The 10821-nt window shown below is 40.8% G+C and overlaps 1 protein-coding gene across 1 annotated transcript; it reads left to right on the forward strand.

The window, feature by feature from the left end:
- Window positions 1-1977: 1977 nt before the first annotated feature.
- Window positions 1978-10512, forward strand: PSMG1 (proteasome assembly chaperone 1; the record flags this gene model as incomplete). Its single annotated transcript, XM_082782513.1, has 7 exons — window positions 1978-2117; window positions 2217-2326; window positions 3731-3882; window positions 4277-4339; window positions 6296-6494; window positions 7352-7488; window positions 8491-10512. 7 exons carry the CDS (start codon window positions 1978-1980, stop codon window positions 8563-8565), a joined length of 876 nt encoding a protein of 291 aa, XP_082638639.1. The 3' UTR covers window positions 8566-10512.
- Between the last annotated feature and the right edge of the window lie 309 nt (window positions 10513-10821).

The following is a 10821-nucleotide window of genomic DNA, read 5'->3' on the forward strand; positions in this document are numbered from 1 at the left end:
GCAGTATATCTACCAATTTTTGAAATGCTTGAGGTGGCTGCTGTTGTCAAGAAATAATTGTTGCTTAGGAGATCAGGGAAAATTTCTCCAGGGAAAAAAAGTATAAATTCTTGGTTGGCCTGTGTATCAAACGAGAATGTGTAGCACCTATAAATTCTTTCCTTGCTTTTCCCTGGAGCTGTGCTGGCTGAAGCCGCCAGGTCACTGCCTTCAATCCAACACAAGGTGCTTGGCAATCTCAGCTCCTGTCCCACTCTGCTATAGGATTCCTGCCTCTCCTCTGCTGGTTCAGTTTCTCACGTGGCTGATGCGTGCAATTCCTGATCTCCTTGTTCAATAGGGGATATGGTAAAGTATTAGATCTGTCCTAACTCAGCTCATTTTAACTGAACTAGCAAGCTTGTGAGTTAGTTTTCTAGCAGATTGGACAGGTAATAGTATCTCAAAGGGCTTTGGGGGGAAAAAGTTAGTGCAGCTTCATAATCAGACTTGTTAATGAGTGCTTATACAAATGGCAGTGAAGTAATGGAAAAAGGAGGACCAAATGCTGCCTACCAGCAGTTAGTGAGAACCACGTCTCCAGCAGTGTTGCTGACATTGTGCCAAAAGGTGCATTGACTATCACAGCATTTTGGATCTAGAATGTCATCTCAGTTTAGAGAAGTACTATTTTTTTTCCTTAAAACTTCTGTATGAAGTCCAAGATTAACCTAGTTTATGTCATTCTTGCCCCAGGAATGTTCTTTATTTAGTGCATAGTCTTTAATATAATAGCAGAATTTTGTACATTCAAGATACATGTTTATTTGAAATCTTTAAATTGGTTTATAAAATATGAACACAGTTGTGTTTGGTGATGAAACCTGACTCTTCGAAGTGGCTTTGTGTGTTTTATCTCTTAGCAGCATCTTTGTTAAAAAGAACAAGTCAACTGGTATTTTTGTGTTATCCATAAATTGAGTACTTTGTTTAGCAGCTGCTTATGAGTAATGTTCTATGAAATACAACTTCCAATATAGGGGTGAAAACTGGTATAAGAGCTTTTATAAATGATCATCACAATTTTTATTGAGTTCAAACAGCTAAAATTGGGCTGCTAGGTTTGTATTTATAATTCAGCCTTAGATTTAAAAAAGTTTTTCTTTCTTGCCATTCAGATGCTGTATTCTCTGTCATACTGCACTCATGCACTGTATGTTCGTGATGATCCCAGACCGCTGAGAGCAAATTCTGGCCTCTGTATTTGTCTATCTGAGAGGAAATTACCAGCTTAGGGGTCGTAACACTTTCTTTTGTAAGCAAAGCAAATACTGTTTTGTATTTCTTGTTTTTATTACCCAGATTGTGGAGCCAGGAGGAGGGGAAACGATTAAACGGTAAAGGGATTTTTGTTGCTCTTTCACCCTCCATGAGTTTGGATGTATTTATTTATTTATTTGTAAACGGGGCACGGTTACTCTGAGGAGAACTGGGTCTCCTGAGTGTTGCAGAGAGCCCCCTTGCCCTCTTCCTGGTGACCGCAATCATTCAACACTATTTATTTGGTCTCGCTGTACTCAGGGAAGTAAAGTGATTTAAGTAGACCTGAAAAAAAAAAAAGTAGTATCTTTATTTAAAGCTGCTTAATGTGTGATGCTGGTTTTCTTTGTTTTGGGTGGTTTGGGTTCTTTTTTTTTTTTTTTTTGCTTTTTAAAGCAGGACCTGACTAGGCTGGCAGTATTAAAAGCGCAGGCCCAGAAGCGTTAGGCGAAATCCCTTTTAGTCCCGAAGACTTGCGCTGTACGTGTAGCCGCGGACCGAAGTAAAGCCCTACGCCTGCACCCCAACCTCCCTCTTTATTATTTGCGACCCCTCGGTAACGGGCTGAGGGGGGGGGTAACGGCCCTAACGGCCGCAACGGCCGCCCGCTGGGTGGCGCTGAGGGGAGCCCTGCGGGCGCGGCGCGCATGCGCGGGGCGCTGAGGGGGGCGGGCGGCCATGGCGACGTTCTTCGGGGAGGTGGTGGCGGCGCCGTCCCGGGCCGGCGTGGACGACGAGGAGGAGGAGGAGGCGGCGGGGGAGGCCCTGCAGGAGACGCCCGAGGACCGGGAGATCCGCAGGAGGGTGGAGGAGAAGAGGTAGCGGGGAGGGGAGGCTGGGCGGGGGGGTTGGGGGACGGGGGGGGGAGCTGTCGGCGGCGCCCGGGCTGCTGCAGGGCCCCTCCGGCTGTGTCGCAGGGAGGTGGCCGTGCGCTGGGCGCTGCCCGCGGGAGAAGCCGCGCCGGGAGCCGCCGCCGAGCCCCTGCGCTGCTCCAGCTTCGTCGTCGCCGTGGGACACAACGCCGCAGGTAGGCGGTGCGCGGGGGGCGGCCGCGGTGTGAGCCGCGCGGAGCTGCAGTGCTCGTGGGTGTCCAGATCCCCGGGGTTGCTTGTGAATTGGGAAGTGTTTCCATGTGTAATGGCAGGCAGCTCCGTGCAGGCTGGTGTTTACAAGTAGGTGGCTATCTACGTCGTAAAACTGCACGTCAGTAAACCGTAACACTGCTGCCCATGCTTCAAAATGCACTTGAGGTGGCCTGGAGTTACGTCGTGAGCTTGCCTTCGCTCCTGCTGTCCTCAGAGCGCTTAGAACTGACTAAACCAAATGTTCTGGTTGGCGTTCTGAGAATCGCAAATGTTCTTTCACTCGCCACTTTCTTTTAAAGCTCTTGAACGTGCGTTAACTCTTCCTACTACGTGAGTGTAAGAAGGTCTCTGAGGTTTTATTGTCCCGATTTTTGGAAATTTTCCATGTCCTCATGTAAAATCAGTTTCAGTTTATTTTAAAATCCTCGGCAAAATCTAACTTAAATGTGAATGCTTTTGACTTGAGTTCCGCCTCACCTTCTTTCATTATTAATGAACAATGATTCTTTTGCATGTTTTTTTTTCTTGATCAGTCTTTCTTGCCTTTTATTTCTATGATTGTCCGTATTGCCCTGTTTGAGGTGGCTATTCATTCATTAGGCCCCGAGTCTTAGGACAACCTCTCCCTTCTTCCTCTCCCTCTGCAATGGTCTTGAGCTTCTGAGTAGCTCTTTGCCTGTGGATATAAAGATGTTCTAAGGTTTCTGTATATTTATCACAGACATCCTTATCAATAGTAAACCTCACTAGCTTGTTTTTTCTTTTTTCATTTTTTTTTTCCCTTAAAAGTAGTGAAAGGTATATTTTAGACCTGTCATATGTTTAACAGGAACTAATTTGGTTTATAATCTTTGATTTAGCATCTCTTTTGTCACTAAGCCTTGAGTACTCATGTGTCTGCTTCCTAGAGACAGCCTAATAGTTCTACCTTGCTGGCTGTTTGTTTTGTCTGAGAAATCTGCTAAATGTGGTATGTCAAGAAAGAGTAGCATTTAATAATATGTAGTAGTATTTAATACTTAACATATAGTAGCATTAAATACTTAATATTTATTAGCATTTGTTCTTACTGTATGCTAACAATCAAAGCTGATTGTAGCAATGCAGCTCCTGGTAGTACATGTTTTTGATGCTAAGGATCTCTACCTATATCTAGAACTGCTCCTATCTTTAAAGTCTTGATGCAATGAGATTACTCGCATTCTTGATCTTTGCTAGATGTGGTCAATAAATACACTATTATTACGTTTTAATTTGAGGAGGTTGTAAAGAAATACTCTAGTTCAGCTACTTATTTGTAGAACGGAGACTTTATTCTTTATAAATTAATAGAATTTATTTTGCAGCTTTTCTGTCGTCTTTTATTCTGGATTCTGTATGTTGGGAAGTAGTTGGAGCTGTGAAACTGTGGAATGAATGGTGTCGAACCTCCAATACAACAAATGTCCTCCCTACGGATTCTTTCTGCCTGTTCTATAGATTAATATCAGATCCAACAGTAAGTGACTTATGCATGAATTCTTCTGCATTTTACCTTTCTGAAAAAGAGAGCAGCCTCCTTGCAACCCCCAGACTGCCCAGAGCAAACTGAGCACAAAGCATTACGGCTGCTGTATTCTGGCTAAACTCACAGAAGGTTTGAACGGTTGTTACACTCACTAAAACCACCTGAAGTTCTGTCCTGGGAAGCTCAGTACAAAGAGGATGCATTGCATGTCTGAGTGTTTTAACAGCAGTTATGAATTAAAAGCTCATGTTGAAATAGAGGTGAAGAAGCCAAAAAATATTTAACAAGTTGTTGGCTGTAGTCATACCACCTTCTACACATGATCATGAGCTGTTGTTTTGCTTTTTAAACCGCTTGATCACACAACCTCTTTTTTTCCCTTCAGGTTTTGTTGTGTCAGTGTAGTTGCTACGTTGCAGAGGATCAACAGTTCCAGTGGCTTGAAAAGGTATAACTGGTGAAACAACTTACTGAGCAGTGAAATGGGGTCTTTAAGTTGGTGCATCTGCCTCTTCTCTCTCTCTACTCTTCTAAACACAACAGCATTCTTAATAACTTTCTACTGTGTCTTTCTTTCTCAAGTACTCTACAAATGAACAAATCTATTTGCAAATCCTTTGATTTTTTTTCCTTAATTTTTATTTTTAGTGCTGCCAGTTACATCTGCTGTAACTCACTGTGCAGTTACATCTTTTGGAGAGTTTGTTTTGTTCCTTTTCTGTTTTCTGATCTCATTCCATGGCTTGTTCCAACTGGATTTCAGCTGTGGGAGAGTTCATCCTTAAAAATAACAACTTACTATGTACAGCTGCCAGATAAACATGCTGTGAAACTCATGGTAGAAAGTGTCCTTACTAATGGGTGTGATCTGTTTCATTCACAAGGTGGAACTCCAAAGGAAGTTGTCTCCAAAGCAGTGTTTATCCCATTCTTTTCACACATTGCTTGCTACGTGGGCTGCCCCATGTACACGAAAGCTGCTGGTTGTTCAGATCACCCCAGATAGCACCACATTGATTTTAATAACATGAAACCACGGGGAATTTTCTGGCTGCTGATTTCTGTATGAATTTGGGTCACATCTTAGCCTCAGGGAAGAAGGATTTATTTTGTATTGCTGTTTGTTTGTTAACCTGCCTTCCTTTGAATCTGTACTGAGCTGATGAGCAAGCAGTTTGATTCGAAATCCGTTACATCATGCTGAAGTTGTGCAAGTCTGTGGTCTGAGATCAGAGCCGCGTGTCTGCCAAGGCCTCAGCCCAAGCTGAGATGCCTGCTTTGTCCAGCCTGCCAGCTGAGGCAGCTGGCACCGGAGAAGGATTGCTTGGGAGCAGGGGAGAGCTGTAGAAGGCTATTGCTGTGAGACAGCCAGAGAGATTATGGCAGGGCAAAGAGGATGAAAAGTTGGGGTGGATTCATTGAGTGATTTAGAGATTTCAGGCCCAGGTTGGTAGAAAACGAGCTTTTTGTCGTTCAGTGGCTTGCCAAATAGTTTAATTCAATTTTGGGGGTTAGTGGTTGACTTCAAAGTTTAGAAACCTTAGGACCTTAAATGTTTTGGTTTTGCTATGTTCCCCTTAATTTAAATTATTATAAGAAAAGAAAGATTATTGTGACATCATTGTCTTCTCCATTGCTGTTTTTTCAGCTGTTTGCGTATGTATTATTACAAACGTAGGTGGTTTTGAACAGAAGAATTACACAGTTTTTACCCAGCCAATGTTACTGTGTATTTTTAGAACTTATGGTCATTGTTAGTTTTAAATGTACAGCAGAGGTGTCAGGCTTTTGCTTTCAGTGTGTTACGGACCTGTTCTGTGTAAATTGTCATTAACTGTGCATCCTCACAGTCTCCATGAATCAGATCGTTTCTGTGCTTTCTCAGTAAGCGATCACAAAGTAAGAAAGCACAGAGTGAAGTTTTGCGGAAGTGTGCACTAGCTAGTGTTTCCAACAAAATCAACCATTGTGGTTTAATCTGGCAGACAGCAAAACACCCCACAGCCGTTTCCTCACACCCCTTATTCTTCTGCAGCAGGATAGAGGAGAAAGTTGAAAAGAGAAGTGCAAGATCTCATGGCTTGAGATAAAGTCAATTTAATAAGAAAAGGGTGGTGGGGGGGGAGAAACGGGAAAAAAACAACAAAAACACTATACAAAGCACGTGGTACACAACAGAGCTGCTCATCACCAGCCAAGCAATGCCCAGCCTGTCTCTGAGCAGCAGCAGCCCTCCTGACAGCTCCCCTTGGTTTCATTGCTGAGCACAGATCTGGAGAGAAGAGTATTCAGAGCAGAAGGTAGCTGTTTGCTACCTGAACTGAAAATGAAATTCATCTTCGTGTTCTTACACTGTTACTGTGAGCAGATAAATTTGGCTGATGTATTAACGTTTTTATTTCAGGTTTTCGGCCATATACAAAAGGAAGGCTTGCAAGTAACCATTCTTTCAACGTGTCCTGTAGCTGATTATAAAACTCAGGAATCCACGTTAACACTTCCATCTCCATTTTTGAAAGCCCTAAAGACGAAAGAATTCAAAGAGCAGGTCTGCTGCCCACTGCTGGAACAACCAAACATAGTGAGAGATCTTCCTGCTGCTGGTATTTTGCAGTCTCACTTTTTTACTGTGCTGCTGGTGGCAATACAGATTATTTTTTTTGAAGAGCATCCCATTGCAATTAGAATTTTTTAGTTAATTATATGAAGTGTCTACCAAGTTAGCTTTTTGAAAGTTAATTCTTAACTGTTCAACATCTTACATTGCCTCATAAAAACACAGACAAATCTGAAAAACAATTTTTTACCACTTCCGTGCAGGATGTCAGTACTGGCAAGTTATTTAGTATAACTATGGGAAGTATACTGTATATTGTTTTTTGGGATATCTTAATTTCTCGTGAACTAAATGTGTTTCAGTAAGTTACTTCCCTCTGAGAATGTCCAATTTGAGGCTTATAAACTTCTTTCTCCTTTTTAAAGTTAAAATAGGCTCCTCAGTGCTACTGGTTGACCTCGTGGAAAAGTTAAATTTAATTCTATTATTGTACTTGTTATAGAATATCAAATTAATGGAAGTGTCACCAGGAAAAAATTATCTTGCAAGAGCTAAAAGCAGATTTTTCTAGAAAAAGAAAACTCATCTCATTTGCCCTTTGATTTTGTTTTGTTTTAGCAAAAGCTCATGTTACTTATGTTTACTCCTAATAATGTGTGATTTCCAGTGAAGGTATTTACCAGGAAGAAAGATGATCTGCATTTCATTGCTTTTTGGTAGTTTATTTTCTTGTGTACCTGGGGAGTGAGGGATGGCTGTTCTAGTAGCCAGGATCCTGAGCAGTTAATTGATAAATTTTCATGCTTTTAAAGTTCTGGCAAGATCAAGTGTGATTTTATACATAAGAAGTAAGGCTGCTTCTATTCTGAATGTAATATACATTTTCTTTTCACTTGTATTTAGTTCTGAGTTACTGTCAAGTATGGCAGATTCCTGCAGTATTGTATCAGTGTTACACGGATGTCATCAAATTGGACACGGTTACGATTGAAGCATTCAAGCCTCTGCTTTCTTCTGAAACCCTGAAGAATTTAGTCAAGGTAAAATCTCATACTGGAAAATTAATGGGAGATTTGGTCTGTCTTGGTCAGTCTTTCAATAATTGTAGTTGGCTGGTGATGTGACCCCACCAGTAGAGTGAGTGTGTGTGTACTGTGCAGAAAGGTACAGGCTGTACTGACAATTTCTTAATGTAGACAGTGATTTCTGGTATAGTACTTGTTGCAACTTCTCAGGCTCTTGCAGTGGCATTGGTATTGTGACATTGGAGTAATTTCTTGTGTTTATTCAAGCTACAGCTCGCTTTGGAAGTGTCTAAAATGTCTCAGTATATGCATCTTTTTTTTTTGACATTCTACATGCATATGCAAGGCAGTTCTGTTCTCGCTCTGTATCTAACTGCCTTGTGAGATACATGAAAGCTTCCTAGGAAATTTTTGACCTGCGGATTTTTACTAGACTTACTAGACTGAATCTATAAAGATGATTTTGCAGTTTTGCTCTAACCAAACAGCTCTGAAATTGTGGCATTCTGCCTATTAAAGCAAATGTCTTTCTGTTTTCTGAAATGTTTTTAATTGAAGTATAGTTGATTCAAAATCCATTCCTCAGTTTTGCCACTTGGACTTCTATTTCAGTGACAGAAGAGGTTTCTAGGTACTGAAGTACTTCAGCTTTAAGTGTGGGAATTGGGAGTTACAGGTCTGCTATGTGAGTCTAACAGACTGGCATGTAAATGTTTAAGCTTTGGAGGAAAACAACAGCAGAAATGCAGACCGGCCCTCCACTATACAAGGGAGGGGGAACACAAATTGAGGAATCCCATTGCATTGTTAAATTGCAAATTCCTTTGGAGCCTTTAGTAGTTTTCTGGATACCTTCATTCAGAAGACATGAGCTTTGCTTACAGTTAACATATTGACCGAACTGGTATTCTTGGTATTGAAAATGGGAATGGCTGACAGTGAGATTTTTGTCTGTTTGGTTTGCTTTTGTCAGTAACAGAAACATAACTAATGCTGATCATCTCTGCCTTTTCCTAGGATGTATCTGAAAGCACAAAGAGTTTGAAGAAGTTACTGACAACCAATGAAACTCATAATAATATCTATATCTAAAGAGGACACTTTCAACACAGACTGCACTTTTTTAAACTCCTGTTTGTTCTGTAGAGGACACTTTGGGATTGTAGTTTTTCCTTAAAAGTGGAATAAATTCTGCTCAATTTTTACTTCTGAATTCATTTCGTTACTTTCTAATTCATCACTACAAACACATATTTCTTTTGCAGGGGATGGGAAACTTTCTTCAGGAGCAGTTTTATGTAGGAAGGATATCTTACATATGTAAGCAATCTTTTCCTCCTCCTGAAGGAATTGTCTAATCTAAATGTATCTCCTATATATACAAATGAAGAAATTCAGGTATTCTGTCTATATCTAATGAGGGCACCTTTTTTTTTACTTCAGTTTGAGACAAAAGGTTTTTTTTTAATATATGAACCTCTTTAAAAAACTGTCTGTGGTGAGGCAAATATTCTCTGCATCTTTCTACACGTATTTTGTGTGTGTATATATATGAATTATTTATATGTATGTGTGCATATACAGACTTCATACCTAGTGATACAAAATGCAGTAAGTAAAGTAAGGTAAATACCTTTTAAAGACTTCCTAGTGGACAACAAGCTTGCTTTACAGATGAGGCAGGAACACAGAGCTTTTGACCTGTGTGGAAGGGCTGTGACTTGGATTCAGTGAGTAAATCACAAAGTCACAGTGGTTTAGGATGACGCTGCCTATAAGTCTGGCAGGAAGAGGTATGTGTCTGTGTTCAGGTGCCTCAATTCCTGTTTACAGTACCTCGCTGTGGGCTCACGTTTGTTGGCAATTTCAACTTCAAATGTTGAGCTGGAGCTGTAGGGGTGCAGGCACAGGCACTCCCTTCTGCCAGACCTCTGACAGAGGCAGGAACCTCTCCCAGTGAAACAGGGTGGTGGGCTTGCAAGCTGCTTCATCTGGATTCACCAGGGCAATCTTTAAAATTTTAAATTTCATCTTTTGACTTCAATAATTTTAGTTGCTGTCAATAGTAGGAAGTCTCACACTGAAGGTGTGGTTTTCAGAGAAAAGTAGAAGTTCAAATTCTAAAGTGTTTCAAAAATCCTGAAAGTTTATGACAATTTATACAGCATATTTAAGTTGTTTATTAGGATTGGCGTGTATTTCTGACTGATGAAAATGCTATTTAATTCAATGTTTTATTTAAGTATAAGATGCTTAAGAAAATATTTCTGTTGCTACCAGGTGTGTCTCTGGTGTAGTCACTGAACAGAGATCTCCAAATTGCACATAACCTGTCCTTTTGGGCAATACGGGTAGTGGCTTCAGAGTTCTCTACTTCGTTTAACTTACACTGGATGTCCAGTGGAAGTTTCTGAACGGTGCGTGTTCCCTTCATGGAGCTGTCATCCTTCCTGGTTTGAAAATGGTTGGCGTAGTCAATGTCCACTGATGAAATTAACTCCTGGCTTCAGCAGACCCACTGTGAATTCTGTTTTTTGAAACTTTTAACTGCATATTCTATCAGTTTCCACTGTAGTAGATTATTGTTAGCGATATAAAGATGATTAAAACGTGATTTCAGCTTCCGTTAATATAACCAGTTAACAAAGAAACTGTTACTTCAAATGGTACTGTATTTTCAAATAAACTCTTGAAGCATGAAGTGCAGGACATGGTTCCTGCTGTTCTTTCCATTTCTGCACAGCATTTTAATTAAAATCTGTACGCATAATCTAAGTTGGGAATTCTGTTGCTCTGAAAGAGTCGCACGTTAGCCGCACTGTTGTCTTGCATACTGAATGTGTTTGAATAAAAATAAAAGTACCGAACAAGAAAAATATTTAATAAAAATATGCAGGCTCTTAGAGAACTGTAAATGTATTTCTAGTATTGCTTTTATTACCCATGCAATTTACAGTGTTTAAACTGTTGTCCATGGAAGTATAATACAGCTTTTACTACTGGGGCTTATGCTGAAATGTGAGAACACTCTTGAAAAACCTTGAATAAAAGTAGCAAGCAAAACTCGAGCAGTTTGGCAATTAAAAGGCTGAAAACTGGTGTATACTTTGAAGCTAGAATAATTATGCTTTTGAAGCATTCTGCCAAAGGCTGTGATCACTCTCTGTAGGTGGGAACATTTACCTGGGGTGTGATGCTTTTTCTGTTAGACACCCTCTGGCTAGTGGTTTCGCTCTGCACCCGAGTATGTTTCTGTGGATGACCTTGCAGGTGAGGTCAAGCTTTGTGCAGGAGTAGTTCTCCCTGGTGTGAATTGGTTGGTCTGGGCACGTTCACAGCACATGGTAA

The sequence above is a fragment of the Aythya marila genome (genome assembly GCF_965140915.1).
Source record: "Aythya marila genome assembly, chromosome: 1".
Classification (NCBI taxonomy): Eukaryota; Metazoa; Chordata; class Aves; order Anseriformes; family Anatidae; genus Aythya; species Aythya marila.